General features: G+C 33.3%; 1 protein-coding gene across 2 annotated transcripts in view; it reads right to left on the reverse strand.

Annotated features, from left to right (window-relative positions):
* Window positions 1-18,396: 18,396 nt before the first annotated feature.
* The window catches only part of LOC101887205 (Krueppel-like factor luna), a 231,971-nt gene continuing 229,310 nt past the window's right edge, over window positions 18,397-21,057 (reverse strand). For both annotated transcript variants that reach the window (XM_059130775.1, XM_011297824.3), the window contains one exon: window positions 18,397-20,739. In XM_059130775.1, the coding sequence (XP_058986758.1) occupies window positions 20,564-20,739 (176 nt within the window). In that variant the 3' untranslated portion in view covers window positions 18,397-20,563. The remainder of the gene's footprint in view (window positions 20,740-21,057) is intronic.

The raw sequence follows: 21,057 nt of genomic DNA on the forward strand, positions 1-21,057 counted from the left end.
TTTCATTGCACAGAAAGAGAAAAATAATCCAATCTTTCTCAAAATGTGAAAATACTCATATTTGCATCTGTGCTAAGTCAGGTGCAAAGATGGACAATATCGGTTCATTCCATCAAGTACTTCCCCCACAAATGGTCAACATTTTGAATAATTACAACTTTTATAAAGTCTGGTGTTACGATGGAATACATCGGTACCACCGGTATCAATTAAGCTCATAAAACGCGAAATTAACTTTCGATTCCATTTAGACTTGGCACATATGAAAATTCCTATCAAAACAGGATCTGTTATAAAAACGGTAGAGATCGGACCATTTCATCTGGTACCTCCCCTACAAAGGGTTAACATTTTGAATATCCATGAAGGTCCTAAAACACGAAATAAGCATCAGGTTCACTTTATATTTCACACATCCCACTATTTCTACTAACATAAGATCTGTTGTGAAAATGGGATATATCGGTCCACTCCGTACCTCCCCACAAAAGTTAAAAATTTTGAATATCCATGAAGCTCATAAAAAGCGAAATTAACATCCGATTCCATTCCAGACTTGGTACATCTCAATATTTCCATCAACACAAGATCAGTTATAAAGATGGTTGAGATCGGACCATTTCTTCTGGTCAAATCATTCATTTTAATCCACTGGCTTTACTAAATCCTGTACACCCCCAAATGCACTATTGGGTGTTTTCTATGTCAAAGAAACGATATTCACCTACAACTTCAAATATTGCTTTTATCTTCCGAATCGTATCTATCTAATAAATAAAAATTTGAAAGTAGTCTAGTTTTGGATGTAAAAAATAAATAACTACAACTTGCATTCTTGATCAATTTTAGTTAAATGGATATTTGTTTTGTTCGTTTCAAATATATTTCAGTATTTTTCTTTTCTGATTATCTTCTAATAAATTCTGGTCCCAGGCATTCTTTTATCCGAAATGAAAATGACTTAATTTTCATTCCAATGCCCATCGAAAATCTTGACATTCCTATGTGAATTTTAATGAAATTCCATTTGATAAAAAAAAAGTTTCTCCCTTCTTTCGGATCTATTCTGCTGTTGTTGTCGGTATTCTATTTTTTGTTGTTGGTGGCAATTTCTGGAAATTGTGTTGTCTCTTTTATTTGGGCCTGTCTTGTCCTGGCTTCAGATCTCTTGCACTTGCGGCCAACACATGGAAGAATAAATGAATAAATGCATCATCCATTGAATGGCACAACACAATATTTCTTATCTTAATTGCAAAAAGAAGGACAAGTGGAAATGGACAGAAATGTTAGGGCAATTCTGAAACTCGAAAACAAAAAAATATAAAAAACTTCCACACAGACACAGAGACACATAGGTATGTGTGTGTATTGGAAATACTAAGAATGTATGCATCTGTGTGCAGATGATATCTGAATCAGTATAAATTGTGTGTGTTTATCGGTGTGGAATGCATGTCGAGATTTACTTTCACTTCAAGTACTTCAAAGTTTCTGCACTTTGAGCATTTGTATGTGAGTGTATGTGTGTGTGCCTGCCTGCTGTATTGGTATTTGTCGACAGCAAAAGCCAGAACTAACAACTTGAATTACTGTTTATGTTGGATCTATTCTGACTAAGTTAAGGTGTTACTTTGGAAGTGGGAGGGGGGGGGGGGGGGGGGGAGGTGCTAGAAGAGGTTGTGTCCTGGTCAAATGCTTATCGGATTGTAGCTGCTTCTGCTGCTGCTTTTGTTTGTGTTGTTGCTGTTGTTTGTCCAGACTAACTTTTCGTAAAGTTATTGTTGATAAAATGTTCTACATTAATTAAGTATGTTTTAAGGGAATTTATCTAATTGACAAAACTATGGCTTCTGCATATGCTCTCGAAATACTTGGACAAACGACTTAAGAAAGCTCCGTAGCGAACATACAAACATTTACGTACGAGGTGTGATCCCAGAAAATCTATTATTCATATTTACACTGTTACAAGAACGGAAGGTGTTTTCGACAACAGAAACCTCTGGAGATTGTATGGCCATGTACAGAATATGAATACATACATATTTATGCATTTTGATTTTAAGAGAATAAATATGTATTTATTTCAGGAACATGGTTTAAAAGCAAGTACATACATCTCATAAATAATATTTAATTTTTTTTCGATCTGGTGATTGCTGATTAATAAACATTTACTAATTTTGAGTTTGGAAATCAGGAAACACATGAATTCAATAAAGCTGTTAAAACTGGTATTGGAATTAACTTCGAACTAGTGCATATGTAATATGCGGTTTGTAAGTAATCCATTCGAATATCCTTTACATTCCTAGCAATTTATCATTGTCTACGGTTGAATAATTAACAAAATTAGAATGTGGTAAAAAACTCAATGAAACTGGTTAGGGAAGGATGTAAGTTAGGGTATGTTAGAATTTATATATTTAGGAGATGTAACTGAACTTAAACCATGAATGAATACGATAACGGCTAAATTGAAATATGGTCCTGATTTTTATTAGATTTGAAAAAGTCTTGTTATTATGTAGTCTCAAGTTTTAAGTACTTTAGCTATAGAGTCCCTATTACGGCTTTGGGGAGACTTTATTATAAAATCAAGTGAAACGTTCATATACACGTACATGAGCAATTCTAACTAACATTCACCTTATTTGGTGGACATTAAAGTAGCTTCGGCTTTTTTATAAAAGAGAGTAAATTACATATGGAACGTATGTCAAAATCTAAACCGAAGTCATTACTTTGTTTGGTCTATACCGGGTGAGATAAAAAAACTGCAATCAACTTCAGATATTGTTATTTCTAAGCCACTCGTCCGACTGCTGTTAAAATTATTCCAGTGACAGCTCATTATATTGTTTACAAGCGTACAAAAGCGTTTTGGTGAGAATTTTCCAGAAAAAAAGTTATTCGTAATGGAATTGAAGCGTGATAGTGTGATTTCTTTATATTTGGCTGGAAACCCACAAGTGGCCATCGTTAGAGCATTCCAGCATTTAAATGTGAATAAATCTTTTGTGTGACGTACTATCGCTTGCTATCGTGATACTGGTAGCGTAGCCCGACGTCAAGGAAGTGGAAGGATGAAAACAGCAACATCAGCAGAAATGGTTCGAAAAGTAAAGTCACAGTGGCCGCAAATGGCTCTAGAGCTGAACATATTGCAATATTCCATTCGACAAATATTGAAAAACGAGCTCGGGGTAAAGCCATTGAAATTCCAAAAAGTGTAAGAACTTACACCGCAACAGAAAAAAAATATACTCAAAAAAACTAAAGAGTTGCTTCGCTTGGCCAAAGTGGTGAACTGTCGAATTTGATTTTCTCCGATGAGAAAACATTCATTGTCCAGCAGTTTGTAAACAAACAAAATCATCGTGTTTACATGCCAAAGAGGTCACCTGAAAATGTGCACCTTCGGTTGGCCACCAGAACTCAAGCGCCGGCCATGGTGATGGTGTAGGCCGCCATAACAGCCGATGGTCGCTCTCCGCCTGTATTAATCGTCCGTGGCATCAGAATAAATGCCGAATATTATCGCGAAAATATTCTGAAGGGTGTATTAGAGCCGCAAACGCAAACATTTTGGCCGCAGACCTTGGACCTTCCAACAGGACTCAGCACCATCGCACTCAGCACGCGCCGCACAAGAATGGTTAAAAAATTAGGTTACTCGCTACATTTTCAGCGCACAATGGTGACCAAAATCTCCGGATATCAATCCGTTGGACTATTGTGTCTGGAGTATTTTTGAAAGCAAGGTTGGCACTAAAAAATACCAAAATGTCGATCACCTCAAGCAAGCGCTTCGCCGGGAACGGGCAAAAATACCACAGATCAACAATCGGGCATCGTGTGACGGTTTCATTGGCCGTTTAAATGCAATTTTTCGTGCCAAAGGTGACCAATTCGAACAAATCCAAATTTATTCTAAAATTTGATGCTATTTCCAACATTTTTTTGTTTTCATTCAATAAAATTTAAAACAAAAATATACACGTACATGAGCAATTCTCACCAAATTTGACAGAAATTCGAGTCAAAATTGGGTCGATTGATAGAAAATCCACCTTATTGGGTGGACATTAGAGTGGCTTTTGATTTCTTTTTTCAGAAAGCAGAGTAAATTACATATAGAACCTATGACAAAATTTGAACCGAAGTCATTACTTTGTTCGGTCTATAAATGCAACTTTAAAGGATGGACGACCTTGACGATCTTCAATAATAGCTATGGATATACCTCACGTCCTTTTGCATGATACTAACAAATTCATAAGGCAGGGTGTAGTAGGCAATTCGATATATAATACATTAAATAACTTTTTAGACCTTTGTGAATTGATTCTTATAATAATTTTCAAAATCAAGATATCTAATCAGATACTTGTTACTAGTTTGGGCATTCACTTGATTCGTGTTACTTAGTGAACGCTTTAGATTCCTTTATCATTCCGGTCATTTCTCTGGTTCCTCGTTTATTCTGTCATAGCAATTCTGACGATAGAGTCCATACACTCAGGTCACTTTTTTCCTTACATATTTTTCCACTGTTAATTCACTCTATTTGTAAACCTTGATTAATTTTTAATTTAATCATTTGTTTTTAAATAAAATTATTTAGATTAATAAAATTACATGGCACTATACATGCAATATGCCAGTGGATCTTGCTGGTTAATTACTGTTAATTATGTTACTAACTCCATGTTCAGGATAATATTGAATGACATGGTCATATTTTCAATTTTCCTTGACACACATGTCAGCAGCCATTTAAAGCTTCCATGGAACTGCTAAGTGAAGGAAAATTTAAAACTCAAACTTTAAACTGTCACAGTGTGTTCCATATCCCAGTCAGGATTTAATGCGGTAATTTTATCGGGGTCCTTTAAAGCCAAAGGCATGACATGTGTTTGGCACGGACATAAATGCTTTTAATTATGCTACTTTTCTCTATTTTGTACATGAATATTGCCAAACACTGGGGTGGTCCGAAATAAGATGGTAGTTGCAGTTTATCATAATTGGCAAGTGGAAGGTAAGATTGGCAGATGGTAGAATTGAAATACTTATTGGCATACAATCAAAATGTGTCACAACTCAAATGTTAGATGTATTTTACTCCTTTATAATCTCTATATACTGTTTTTTAAATTATGTCATGTTTTTCTTAGAACTTTATCATGGCTAACCTACTTTAAGAGGATTTATTGGAAGTATAAGCATGGATATATTTTAATCCAAATTCCGGGATTACACATTTAAATGTAAACGTTATTTTTATATTAAACTCCAAGTCAAAAAGGTGTAACTACTTGAGTTGATTGAAAAGTAAAGTAAGATTTTTGGAAAAAATATCCATGTTCAATAAAAAAGTTGTTGAATATATAAAACTCATTCCCAAAGACATAGAAGTGTAAAGAAAGGACAAGACAGAGTCAAAATATGACAACCCTGCGAAAATACCTCTGTTGTTCATCATAACAACATACTTACCAATGTTAACTGATTTAAACCGCTAAGGCAATATACAATTTTTTGGAAAGGTCTATGGAATAGAATTTTGAAACCAAATTTTTGGAATTTTCAAGCTTTTATTTGTCATTCATTTTTGTCATGAGCTGTTACAATAGACACAAAATATTTGCTCAAAATGCATTTTGTTTTGTTTAAAATTTTAGGTCTTTGTCATTACACCCCAATGCATTCATAATTATGTATTTACCTTCATGCATTTATGCATACACACAAATACAATAATATATTTACACACACTCACACACGTACATGACTGATACAACGATAAAGTGGAAAATGGCAAATGTCCGTGTCTAGCACTCGGTTTGAGCCAAATTGACGGCGGCGATAAAATTATCACGAAATAAGCGCAAATAAAATTGACATTTGTGTTAATTGCTGCTGTCAAAATATGTTGTTTCTCATTTTACATTGGCTCGGACTATTCACGGAGCTGTTGTAGTCCTAAAATCGAATCGACCGAATGGCGGCCATTCATTTATGTCCAATTTAAATTACAGATGACTGTGGATCTTAGTTCGGCTATGCGCGAAATTAGATCAACGACAGAGGCATTAGTTTTGCAGGGACAACCGTTTAGCAGTTACATATGGAAGGCAGAAAACAACATTTGAATATGCGTGGGCGTGTGTGTGTGTGTTCAATAATAATATAAACGATGAAGTTTTGTGGAACCTGACTAATTTTCAATATGAAATTTGAGGAAAAAAATGAATTAAGTTTAAACCAGAGAATGTATATTAGCTTGACTCAAGTCTAAGCCACTGCAATCCATGCCAGAAGGGACTTATTATGTGCTTAGAACTAAAATACAGGCTATTACATAGCATATTTGAGGGAAAAATCTAAAAATATGAGCGTTGAATTTATCTAGTCTCATTTTTTAAAGACACAATATTGTAAATCTATTTTTACAGTATCATTGCTATTAACATTAAATCCATCATAAAATATTTTGTAATACTGACCAGTTTTTTTTTTCAATAATTTTTGAATTTTGGTCCTGTGTGTTAAATTTCATTGTCACAAGAGTGAAATTACAGTAAAACCCCTTTAAGGTATTATGAGGGATAGATCTTCACCCTAAAATTATCCAAATTTCTTTATTAACACAAATCCAGTTATCAGACCATATGACAATCGGCAGCATTGCTCTCTTCCAAATCCTAAACAATCGCGCAAAGTATTTTAAAAAATTGAAATGCTTTGAACCACATAAAATATTTCGCCATTTAGGCAAGTGCTTTCATTAGTAAAAAATCAAAACTTACAACAATTATCTCGTTATCAATATTAAAGAAAACAAAAAAAAACAAAGGCTATAGTCGTGCGGGGCCGACACTACAATACGTTGAAAGCCCTTTATGTCAAAATCGAATTTGGAAGATTTCGCTTTTGAAATGATGTCATAGAGCTCTGCCCATATGTTACCCTTAGCTTTTTGATCGGGGCATTTGCCAAATACTTACGCACTTCCTCGTGCTTATAGGGTTTCAAAACAATTTCACACGAAAGTTGTGGTCCATTTTACAGCTAAATATAATTCAATGACCATCCAAAATGCTAGACTTCTTCCTTGTCCTTAACTCTCTTCTCGTGCAAAATTCTGTGTCAATTGGTTTTCAATTGTGACCTGTAAAGTGACAACAAAATCAGAAAAATATTATTTTTTGTTGTCCATTTGAACCTCTAAATGTACATATTCACAAACAATAGGCTTTAATTCTGGCCCTAACCCTACCCCCAGGCTAAATTTTGTGAGGATCGGGCGATAATTGCGATCTTTATATCAATATACCCTTAATACATAATGTTGTGTGGTGTGTTAGAAAGAGGAACAATTCAAAATTGAAAAAAAATGTAACAAAAAATATTTACATTTTTATTGGCATACTTTTACGCGATTTTCTTATATTTGATCCTTTTCTGGCGAGAGACCAATCCGAATTGATGAGAATTGTGAAAATTTGTCCAGCGGTTCTAGACTTATAAACGGAGATGAAAAAATTGCAGCCAAGTTAAGACTGCTGTCATTTCTAAGCCACTCGTCCGACAGCTGTTAAAATTATTCCAGTGACAGCTCATTATATTGTTTACAAGCGTACGAATATTGTTTACAAGAATTTTGGTGAGAATTTTCCAGAAAAAAAGTTATTCGTGGTGTATTTTAAGCGTGATAGTGTGAATTCTTTATATTTGGCTGGAAAAGCACAAGTGGCTATCGTTAGAACACTCCAGCATTTAAATGTGAATAAATGTTTTGCGTCTCGTACCATCGCTTGTTACGGTGATACTGGCGTAGCCCGACGTCAAGGATGTGGACGGAAAAAACAGCAACATTAGCAGAAATGGTTCGAAAAGTAAAGAAACGATTTGATCGCAGTGGCCGAAAAATGGCCCATGAGCTGAACATATCCCAATATCCCATTCGGCAAATATTAGAAAATGAGTTCGGAGTAAAGCCATTGAAATTCCAAAAAGTGCAAGAACTCACACCGCAACAGAAAGAAAATAGACTCTAAAGAAAGTGGTTAACTGTCGAATTTGGTTTTCTCCGATGAGAAAACATTCATTGTCCAGCAGTTTGTAAATATACAAAATGATCGTGTTTACTTGCCAAAGAGGTCAGCTGAAAATGTGCACTTTCGGTTGGCCACCAGTACTCAAGCCGTGGCATCAGAATAAATGCCGAATATTATCGCTAAAATATTCTGGCCATCAAAATCTCCGGATACCAATCCTTTGGATTATTATGTCTGGAGTGTTTTACGATACCAAGGTTGGCACTAAGAAATACCAAAGTGTCGATCACCTCAAGCAAGCGCTTCGCAGGGAATGGGTCAAAATACCGCAGAGCAACATTCGGTGAGGATTTCATTGGCCGTTTGAAGGCCATAATTCGTGCTAAAGGTGACCAATTCGAACAAATCTAAACTTATTCTAAAATTTTATGTTTTTTTCCGACATTTTTTGCTTTCATTCAATAAAATTTAAAAAATAAAAATGTAAAAATTATGGCATTTGACTTTGGGCATTATTAACATTATTCCCATTTAACCCCTCAATAACTTTCATGCCCTTTTCAGGTTAACACAAATTATCCATCCTCTTTTACTCACCTTTGCCGTAAATAAATCCAATAACCATGAATAATTTTTTTTTCAATTTTATTCATTTTTTATTGAAATAAAAAAAAGTTCCTTGCATTTTTCTATATCTCTCGTAATAATTTACTTTGTCAATATGGTTTTTTTTATTTTGTTTTTTTTTTTTTTAATTCATGTTCACAGAAATTTCCATCATCAAAATATCAAATTACGTACATTTTTTCTGGAGTTTTTTTTACGTTTTGTATTTTTTTATTGAGGAGGCCGTTTTGTGAGCGACCCCCGTTAAATACGTTTAAATGTTTAATAATTAAATTAATTTTGGTTTTTTTTTTGTTGTTGGTTTTCGTTTCGTCTCCTTCTGCCTCATATTAATATACTTTTGACATTCTGAATAAAAATATAATATTACTGATATATGTATATATAATTATGTATATATATAAATATATTTTTAGTTTGTTTTTTTTTATGATTTAAAGGAAATGATTTCATGAATTTGTGTTTTTTTGTTTTGTTTGTTTTAGTTTTTTTTTTCAATAATGCACAAAAAGCGGCAACAATTAAGCAAAAATTGTAAATTTATATATAAAAATGAAAAAATATTTGTATTTAATATTTATTTAAATTGTGCTTAAAATAAATAACAATTATTAATTAATGTACAGTGTTGGGCAAAATTTATTGGGCATAGTATTCAAAATTTATTCTGCACATGATTTGCAATGGGATTTAATTTAATCTGCTATGAAATTCGATCATTTATAATTATTATCTATGCTTTTATATAAATGTTAAGTTTCAGATACGATCTCATCGATTTAAATCAGACACTTTAGTAATGCTGTTCGTCTATTGCTATACCGTTTGTGGTAGTCAAACTGTCATTGGAATTTTTTTATTATATAAAATACCCACATTGTTATCCTATTTCATAGCCGAGTTCTCCTTAACATATCATTATCCTGTATAGTTGGTAATTCGGAAAAATTTTCAACTTATGAAGAATAGATTTTGCCCTCCACTGTATGTTCAAATACTGTTTATTTGTTTATTCTCTTTTTTTGCTGTTGTTGCTGTTAATTTTGTTTAACGACAAAGAAACAAAACAACAATTAGCAGTCAATCGCATGAACGGACTGTCAGACGGAGAGTCACCCAGTCAGCCATTCAGTCCGTCCATCTTTCCAAAGAGATGAAAAACAAATAGAGCATTTAAAATGACATTTAATGTTGACGGTTTTAACCGTTTATGTTTGTTTGCGTGAGTGTGTGTTTGTGTGTGTATGTGTTTTAAACAAGTATTTCGCTTTTAAGCTTTCAATAAATAATGATGGATGAGGCGTTGCGTGCAGCCACAGTCCACATTGTTGTTGAAGGTGTCCAACTGACCTTCGGTGTTATGGAATTTGCTGATAAGCTGGCGACTGGCAGGCAGGGCAAACACAACGCACTCCATCTAGTGTTAAAAGTCGCGGAAAACAAATTAACGAACATGCTCATCTTATAGGAAATTATTTTAAATTGTACATATTAAAGCATACTTTTGGGAGCTTGGTGTGGCGGCGAATGTCATTTTCCTTAACAAATGAAAGCCAATCGGGAATTATTACTTACACTTGTCACTTTGTCTGTTTGTTTGTTTGTTTTGCACTTAAATTACAAATTAACGCCAAACCGAAGCCAACACTCCCTTTGGAGGCGTTGGCCCCGGCCTGGACCCTAAACTTTTTTTTACATGTACATACATCTCGGCTTCCTCCGATACCATTCAAGCCGCACAACTAATGATTTCATTTCTTAGAGAAAACATTTTAGTTTTGCATTTTATTTCCATAGATTTTCTGTCCTTTCGTTTTGCCTTTGAAAGGAGAGCTCCCCCGCGTAAACGATTTAGCGTAAAACTAAAATAATTTTGATTTGTTTGTTTGTTGTTTGGTTTTTTCTTGTTTGAATTGTGAATTCTTTGCTGTTATCAATGTCTAAGCTAGGGAGGGTGGGGGGTGGAGGGGGGCACATTTACATGGGGACTGGGGGAATATTCCTAGTGGGATAAGGTGGTCTAGGATGTTATACATGAAATAAGCTAAAATTTGATTTATCGACTCCTTATGTGGTAATTTATTTCACTACATCTCCTTGGGTACTTCTATATGATGTAAATATTCATTTATTATCTATACTAATAATTGTATTAATAATAATAATAATAATAATTATCATAAATATTTATTTATATAAATATGTACTAGGTATTTGTGTTTTTTATGTCCTTAATGTATGTTTTTGTTATTTTTTTTTTCAATTTATTTTAGTTTACTTATTTTTATTACTATCTCGCTCTTGTTTTGTTTATAAGTTAATCTTAGTTCTTTACAATGATATTTGCTTTCGTGTTATCTATAATATCCATTTTTTTTTACAAAATTTCTCCATTCTTTTTAGGGAGGGCAGGGATGTATGAAAGACAGAAACGATTTAAAATATTGTTGAAACTGAAACTCTTTCTCTTCCGTTTGATCACATTTCTTTATTTTTAGTTTCATTCTTTTGTTACACCAAAAAACATAGTGTTTCAAAAGTATACCAAGAATTGACACACGCTAGCTATGTGTGTGCGTGTGTATGGGTTGTGTTTTTTGGGAAACATGTAAATGCAGGTGAAACAGTCAGCCTACCCTCGCTCTTCCGCCAATGAAATGCATCACGACTGTGTTCTTCTCTCAAGCCTATTTAACCTAATCTTAATCTATGTTCTTTAATCAGGATTTTCGATTTCTGACACCTCCTCATCCTTCCTTATATGCAGTTCGATTTAAATCTATACTTATTTTATTCGTATTATCTGTAAAACCTATAATTTTTTTGTTTCTCGAAATACATTGCATTTCCAATAGTTTTTCCTTATAAAAATATGTTGTCTTTTCTGTCAGTGTCTTCCGAGTTGTCGTCCTTGTCCTCGCTTAGAAATATGCATTTAAATTAGTACTCGTTTGTGTGTATATATGTATGTATATATATTCTTTTTTTGTATTTTTCCTCTGTATGCTGTTACGCGATCGGGGTTTCTTCGGTAAATTCTTAGTTTCCATCGTTCGGCAAATCTATAGAGGAAAGGGGTTCGTCCAAAAAAAAGTTATGTGTTTTTTCCTGACAAATTCGTTTAAACGCTTAATTTTCATATACTCGTACAAAAGTGAATATTCGAAATGCTCGATTTGGTGTTTGAGATGGCAATGGATATTTTCTATTCTGGAAGAATCTAAGCTCCAGTAAAAAAGGAAATATGTAATCGGAATTAAAAAAATGGTATTAATTGTAAAAAAATAATGAATCACAAGCGGGGACCACTCTACAAACCTTCACACCTAGAGTTGTGCCAATCTACTTCGATCGAATGAAGTAGTTCCTTATCTAGTTCCGTGGACTCCGTACATGCCCATGAAAAATCTGCGTATGAGTGATATGAAATATATGAAACTTATAAAATCACTCATACGTTTACGAACTTGTCTACTGAACTATTAACTAAACTGAGACAACTCTACTCACACCCTCAGTTTGAACAGAAAAAATAGATCAGAATTTTTGAAAAATATATCTGTCAAATCGGTGACAACTAACATGGTGAGCACTGGTCTAATTATTTTTATCTGATATAATAAACTATTTAATGTCATATGCAAGATTTGTTAATGATGAAATTGACGTTATTAAAAGGTATTTTTTGGCGATACACTGCAGCAAAATAAATCCAGTAAGAAAAGGATAAAATTCGCCCTGGACTTCAAGCATAAATATTAAATTAGATGACTATTCAAACTTGATTCAAACTTTGAAAATTTCACCTTAACTAAACAATGTTTACCAGGGTCGGAACAATTTGTACCAAATTTGAAATTATTTACATCAAATCGAAATTAATTATATATGAAAGAAATTTCTCAATACAAATCGAGTTTTCCACCACATTTGACACTGGTGTTCCAGTCTGTGTGTGATATCTTGTACCGAATACCATTGAAATAGAGTGAGTATTGCGGCTTTGTGAAGGCTAAAATATCAAATCAGATGAAACATATATATGGGAGGTACAGCTTTATATTCAATCCAATTATGGTTGTTTTTTCAATAGTCGTCGTCGACGTCGCCAGCACCGTAGCTTTAAAAAATGGTATTACGGTGAGGCATAGAAACGACATCGACAGCTAAAAAAAAGTTGGCAACACTCCATTGTTGTTGACTAGAAAGATTGAAAAAATGTATTTTGAATATTGACTTCTTCTCTTTCGGAAAAAAATAAAAAATGTAGTAAAAATGTATATAATAAATGTTTTACATCTCTTATGTTGAATTGAAGATGAAGAGGAGAATGTAGTGTAGTAGTGCAGCGGCGAGTGCTAAGACAGCAAACAAACATATTTGCATTGCCTGACTCCCAATAAGTGCATATTTTAATTAATTTAATTAAAATATGTAGTTATTGCGTTCTTTTAGATTTATAAATTATTTCAGAATAAACAAGAAAAACTTTCAGCATGTGCATAAAAATCGTTAAAGTTGCAAAGTGAGCGCCGGTCATTGGCTCTTAGGCCTGAAATTAAATATAGGTTTTTAGCGCTAAGATCTTATCAGACTGGTGTTGGAAAAGACTTCAATATTCCAAAATTGTTTTGCTGTTGTTATTTTCATGGTCAAATACCAAATACATAATGGGTTCAATATCGACTAAAAAATACAATGACGTCACAATTTTTTATGGCGACAGATATTCTCAAAAATCGGCATCACGTCGATTGTTGCAACGACAAAAAAACGACATCCTTAATACCGTTATTATAGTCTCGACTTCATTTTGCGACGACGACGACAACAGTAATAATTTCCAAATCATTTCCGAGGACCCAAATCTGCGAAAAAATTAACTTTTTAAGAAATTTTAACGTAATTAAAATTAGATTAAAAGTAAGAAGAAATAGAATATTTTAAATTACGTTTAAATTAAATTACATTTAAAAATTAATTACGATAAGGCATTTTTTGAAATTTTTAACGCAACCTCACTGGAATTATGTTAAACAATTTGTCAGTATCCCCAAATAATGCAATCCGACACTATTTTCCCAATCCTGTGCCATCTCAAACAGTCAACGCCTCCATGTGTCCAGGTAAATGTACATCTTCCTTTCCAATTTATATCCCCTTTCATGAATGTGTTTTTTTTTCTTTTTTGGGTTTTTCAAAATCTATATTTAATTTTAATGGTAAAAATTAAGGATACTCACTATTCCGTTCCTATGTTACGTGGATAATGTATTTTTTAGGGAGTTTCGATTTTGTATGCCTTGTTCGGTCGTTCGTTCGTTAAATAAATAAATATGTATGTTTGTATGTATTTTTTATTTGGTTTGCATATACGCGGAACACCTCGTTGACCAGTCTTGTAAATTGTTGCTTTTGTTATAACTTTTGTCTCTGATTTCTTTTGTTAGAGTGGAAATGGAGTGTGGAGAGTGGGGAGGGGGTGTGTGTGTTAGGAATGCGAAGAGTTGTGTGGGACCTGGATGTGTGTTTGGGGGGTGATGTACAACTTGTATGTCTCTCAATATTATGTTCAGGCTATGTAATAATTATAATAACGATGATAATGATGATGATGACGATGATGATGTGATTGATGACAGCTTGAGAATAATACATAATGTTAATGCTTGCTATGATGATAACGTTAATAAAGTGGGAAATATCGGAATGCAAATGCGAATAAATTTGTTAATTAAAGAGCTTTGTTTTGTTTAGGTTTTTCGTTTTTGGTTTTTTCTTGTTCTTTCTTTTTTGTATAGACTTTGTGTATATTTTTACAAAATATGATTATTTTGGATATCTTAGTCGATTTTCGTTTTCTTAAAGAGATTGATTTATTTGACACATCGTATAGAAGATTTTAGGTTGGGAGCCCAAAATCATAATTATTGATATCAGTTTTTTTTTAATTCTTATTAATTTTGTATGATTTTTACGCTAGTTGTTTGTTTTAGGGTGTTAACAATTCTGGAAGTGGTTTTACGTTCAAATGGGCCAAATAATATTCGTATGCAAAATTCACATTCTTTCCGCATTGGAAGCAAACTAATTTAGACTGGAAGTAGTTGGGGAATAACGATTTGATATTCGTTCGTAACTCTCACTGGCCAACGACTGTCAATGGCCATTTCGTACCAATTGCAGACGACATTTTAAATGCCAAAATACATGAATTAAAGAAAAAATAATGTTAAGCACACAAAGAAAGGACAAATATATTTATTTCGTTTTTTTTTTTTGTTTTCTTTTTTTTTGGGTAGACATTAATAAGCATTTTAAAGTCGGGGTATGTTTTTTTTTCTTCTAATTTTTGTTAATCGTAATAGTCTTTCTTCTTTTTTTCTTTTTGTCAAACATTTAATGTAGATTTCATTTTGGGTTTTACAAAATAATTTCTATACATAAAAAATACATTTTAGCTAAATTTGATTTGGCTTCAAAGGAGTTTTGTGCCAAAATTGGTTATTGGATATTTGTTTTTGTAAACTACGCATAGCTAAAGATAGTGATTTTAGTTTTGAATTGATAATGATTTCTTAAACGAAAAAAGAAAACTTGGCCTAAAATCATAAAGTCGTGCTAAAAATGAAATGAAAAATGAATATTTTTGCTAAACAATTTTACAAATATTAATTCTCAAATTACATTATTTATTAATTAATTAAATTTTTGTATTTGGTTTTAGTTTTGCTTCGTATTATACATATTTTTACTCAAATGCTGGATCACAGAATTTTATCTTATGTTTTTTTTAATATTTTCTTGTTTTTTCTTTTTTGATCACACATCACTCACGTTGTGATGATTTGTGGTTTGAAATAAAGAAGGAATTAAAAAAATGTATGACTGTGTGTGTGTGTGTGTGTGAGCAAACTGCAATGTAACATACGTATATTTCAAGATGTGTAGTTGCAAAAAAGCAAACTTGTAAGGAAATGTTTTACCTGCATTAATTAAATTTAGTAGCATAAAATGGAAATAATAGGACTGAAATGAAAAATTTGTAGAAGTGTTCGTTTTATCGAAATCTGAAGAAAAATTGTATCACTCGGTTTCGTCGACAGATGTACTCCCTCAGGCTATGTCAGTTTATGAACATATATTTAGACTTGCGTTATGATTATTCAAAATGTTGGCGCTTTATGAAGATACTACTAATTCAAAATTTTGACCATTGGTAAGAGATCTACTAGAAAGGGTGGGTCGATATTTTCCTTTAGGATTTGCAAAATTTAAACAAAATCGGATGATCCTTTATTTCTCTGCGAGAAAAATTATTTTCTTTGAAATTGTTGGCCTTTGTAGGGTGGTACCGAAATGAGTGGACCGATATTGCCCATCTCCGAGCTCGATTTAAGTTTGATAATATTACGATGTACCAAGTTTAGATTAAATCGGATACTCAATTTGAGAGTTGTCACGTGCAGCAGCCAGGCAGACAGCCGAATGGACAAATTTGGACATTTAGTCCCAAGAGAAATAGGGTCTACACCCGTAATTACTATGAGGCAAATGATATATAACCTCAGTATCATTGTGGAATTTAAAAGAAATCTTATGAGCATGTTAAAATTATGAGAAGATAGCAGGAAGATTCCACCTATTTGACTCTGTTGCCACATCCTTTTTTAGGGATATAAAGGGTGAGATGAAAAAACTGCAACCAACTTCAGATTTCACTCGTCGGACAGCTGTTAAAATTATTCCAGTGACAGCTTATTATAATGTTTACAAGTGTACGAAAGCATTTCTGTGAGAATTTTCCAGAAAAAATGTTATTCGTGATGGAATTCAAGCGTGATAGTGTGACTTCTTTATATTTGGCTGGAAAACCACATGTGTCTCTCGCTAGAGCACTCCATCATTTAAATGTGAATAAATCGTTTGTGTCTCGTACCATCGCTTGTTACCGTGATACTGCTAGCGTAGCCCGACGTCGAAATGGTTCGAAAAGTAAACAAGCGACTTGATCGAAACCCGCGTCGCAGTGCCGAAAAATGGCTCGTGAGCTGAACATATCGCAATATTTCATTCGGCGAATATTGAAAAATGAGGTCGGGGTAAGGCCATTGAAATTCCAAAAAGTGCAAGAACTTACACCGCAACAGCAAGAAAATAGATTCAAAAGAGCTAAAGAGTTGCTTCGCTTGGGCGAATTCGGGTTTCCCTGATGAGAAAACATTCGTTGTCCAGCAGTTTGTAAATAAACAAAATGATCGTGTTTACTTGCCAAAGAGATCAGCTAAAAATGTGTACCTTCGGTTGGTCACCAGAACTCAAGCGCCGGCCATGGTGATGGTGTGAGCTGCCATAACAGCCGATGGTCGCTCTCCGTGCGTATTAATCGACCGTGGCACCAGAATAAGTGCCGAATATTATCGCGAAAAGAGGGTAAAAAAATGGCGAATATTATCGCGAAAATATTCTGGAGGGTGTATTAAAGCCTTGGGCATGCAAACATTTTGGCCGCAGTCCTTGGACATTCCAACAGGACTCAGCAACATCGCACTCAGCACGCGCCACCCAAGAATGGTTAAAAAACGATGTTCCTCGCTTCATTTCCAGCGCACAATGGCCACCAAAATGTCCGAAGACCAATCCACTGGACTATTGTATCTGGGGTATTTTGGAAAGCAAGGTTGACACTAAAAAATACCAGAGTGTCGATCACCTTAAGCAAGCGCTTCGTCGGAAATGAGCCAAAATACCGCAGCGTGTGATTGTTTCATTGGCCGTTGGAAGGCCATAATTCGTTCCAAAAGTGACCAATTCCAACAAATTTAAACTTATTCTAAAATTTGATGCTATTTCCGACATTTTTTGTTTTTATTCAATTTGTTGCATTTTTTTGGTAGCATTGTGAAATTTGTATGAGCTTGTTACAATTTTCAGAAGATAGCACTAAATTCCAACTTATTTGACTGTTGCGACGTCTTTTTATAAGGATATAATTTTTTAATATAAAATTTCTCAGCGCCATGTCAATTGCTGTTGCGGAAAATTGTTTCATGTGTTCTAAAGTTGCATTTAGTGGAACTAATGATATAGTAAAACATGACATCGTAGAGATTCCTTGAAATCTTGCAAGAATTGAAATACATATACTATAGCTTCAGAAGAAAGATATGAAAGCATTTCAATTAAATATAATTGTAATTATTTCAACACAAAAATCGAAAAAATTTCAAAATCTAATTTATGCAAGTCCGAATGTAAGGCTATATGGAAAATATAGGGAAGTGATAAGGTAGATATATCGATTTGTAGGGTCTGAGACAAAACGTAGAAACATGATTGGGAAAAAGATAGTTAGATATGAAAACTTGAAAGATATGAAACGGTAAAAAATTGACGTGTGAGCAAAAATTAGAAACAACTTAGATTTTTCATTTTCAAATATCTTCCCGCACGCAAAAAAGCGACTTAGACTTTCAGACTTTTCAAAACAAAATAATCGATTATTTAAAAACCGATTTATGAATCAATAGCGAGCCACTGTGTGCCATTTGGTATTGTTAAATCAATGCCTCATCAGGCATTATTCACCTGTGAATTAATACTTCCATACTAAAATTTAACGTTCCCCGTTTCAATTCCCCACCCTGATTCCGAAATTAATTTCTTTTCAGAAAATAAAAATGTAGATAAACACAATATATGATTTTGTACGTTTTTATTAAAGCATTTATTTAAAAAAGTAATAATACAATTACAAAAAAATAAAAATTATAAAATGTATGCAACTAAACAAATTATAAATTTTTCGATTTAATCCAAAGAAATAATAAAAAAAAATAGACTTAATGATTTAGGGGGAAATATAGTACTTCCAGAGCAGAATACAAATCAGAATGACTGAAAAAGAACATCGCTGTTAAGGGAATTCCACAAGATCAAATTGAGAAAATAATAATAAAAATCATATGAAATAAAACAAAGAGGGATACTACAATACTTTCAATTGCTAATGACGAGTGTGTGTGTGCGTGTGATTTCATAGGGTTTAAAATAATAAAAGTAATAAAATAAAATAATGATTAATTTTAAAAATAAATTTAGAAATTAATTTTAAATTTTGAGTAAAGATTTTTGACTAAAGATTAAAACAAGCATCTTTGTTGTTGCTGTTTTGTTTTGTTTTTTCGATGAATTAATCGAGAGTGAGTGTGATGATGATCTAGTTTTACACAACCACTTTTTGTAATCGATTTTATTTGTTTGTGTTTTTTTTTTGTTTGTTTTCCTAAACATATCAATCTCGTTTAACTCTTAAAGGGGATGGGGGCGGGGAGGAGGGAGGGTAGAGTCGCGTGCGATAATACTTGCAAATTTAATAGAACAAAAAGACAAGGAATTTAGATAGACATCGAAAATTGTCACATTTTTTCTTTATCGGTAAACCAAAAGTTAAGTAAAAGAAAGAAATTATTGTTAACGTAGAGTGGGAGGGGTGGGGGCTGTTTGCTTTTGACAAATAATTTTAAATTTTATCAACAACTCAATAAATTATATGTGAATGTATGCATATGCATGCATTCGTATGTGTGTGTGTGTTTGTCTCTGTGTGAGTGTATTCTTGATCTTAGAAACTATTTAATATTAGTCATGTATGTATGTTTTTATGTATGTATAATATCTATTATGTATATCGATAACACAAATGTTTGAAACATTCTCGATTATTTGCACTTGAACATTTTTAATATAAAAATAAACAAATTTAAAAAAGTAATACAATTTTTGTTTGTTCTTCTTAGGAATACAATAATAAAAAAATCGTGTTGTTTTCATTTACTTTTCAGAATCGTGTTTTTTTTTTGTTTTTGTATTTTTGGCAGTGTTTAGCATTTACACCATTTTTTTTTTAATTTTCATTCTTTGTAAAAAATACAAAATTTTGACAAAATTACAATAATAATAATAATAATAAAAAACAATTAGACTAAAGCGTTTAATAATAATAGAGTGTGTATGTGTGTGTGTGTGTTTCTTTATGTGTTATGTGTAAAAACGTAAAATTATTAATTGCTTTACTTTGGTAAAAAGAATTTGATTTGTTCTGTGTTCTAACATAACAATTGTTGTCGTTCTCCGAGAAAACTTTATGTTTACATTTCATCTTTTTTAACTTTAACGAGTGAAAAAACAGTGGCACAGTGGGCTCCCATTGGAAACAGACTCACTTGGAATGACAGAAAGTGAAAGTGAATGAATACAGAATTTGTGCCCACTGTGCCATTATGTTTCGTTCTTTCTTTCTATTCTTCTGGCAAAGTTCTTTGATTTTCGATTAACTTTGCTCTTGAAAATCATTTGATTCAGTTTGCTTTCTAAGAGTTTTCATCGATACAATGAGAGTATGTTGCTGATGCTGCTGCTACGGCTGCGGCTGATGATGATGGCACATGTAATGCTTAAATTAATTTGCTTTTTTTTGTTTTGTTTTTCTTACAAAGGTTGTTCTCTCCTCCGATGGGGGGTTAGGGTGCATTGTAGGATCTTGATTTGTACACCAGTTGATTTCTTCTTTGCTTTTGATACTTACATTTTGTAGGCAGTTTCTACAACGAGTCTGCCTGCCAGTACTTTATATGTATGTATGTATGTATATTTAGTTCTTAATGTAATTCTTATAACGTAACAGTTTTATTAATTTCCAGGAATTTTGCACTGCTTTCATTTATGGTTTGTTGTTGCTGTTGTTGACAGACGACCGTCGGTCATTTTTCTCCTGTTGGTGAGTGGGGCGTGGGTGGTGAAAGCGAGGCTGGAAGAGTTGTCACTTTTGTCGGGGTGACGACGGCGTCACTGTCTGCCGGCACAGTCTACATGTGACGTTTCATGTGCAACGCCAAATGATCGGAACGTGAAAAACAGCGATCGCAATTGCGACACTTGAATGGTTTAGCTCCGGTATGTTTACGGTAATGGCGGGTCAATTCATCACTGCGGGCAAATCGCCATTCACAGCCTTCCCACGAACACTTGTATGGTTTTTCGCCTAGAAATACAAAACAAAAATAGATATGGAAAGAAGTTAGTAAAAGTAAAAAAAAAATGGGAATACAAATTATTGAGGTCTTCTTCGGGATGTAGGATACTAATGTGATCGAGGAACTATATTGAAAACAAAAAATATATATCGGAGCCGAGTTCCGCCAAATGGAAACGTACGTCCCGAAATTCACTCCATTTGCGCTGATATTAGCCATCATTTTTCAAAAACAATTTGAATAATTTTTCGATGGACTAAATGTAGATTTTTTAAAATATTTTTCGAAGGACTATCGCAGCCGCTCAACGGCTATTTTTCCGATGG

This window comes from Musca domestica, unplaced genomic scaffold, assembly GCF_030504385.1.
Source record: "Musca domestica strain aabys unplaced genomic scaffold, Musca_domestica.polishedcontigs.V.1.1 8, whole genome shotgun sequence".
NCBI classification, from domain to species: domain Eukaryota; kingdom Metazoa; phylum Arthropoda; class Insecta; order Diptera; family Muscidae; genus Musca; species Musca domestica.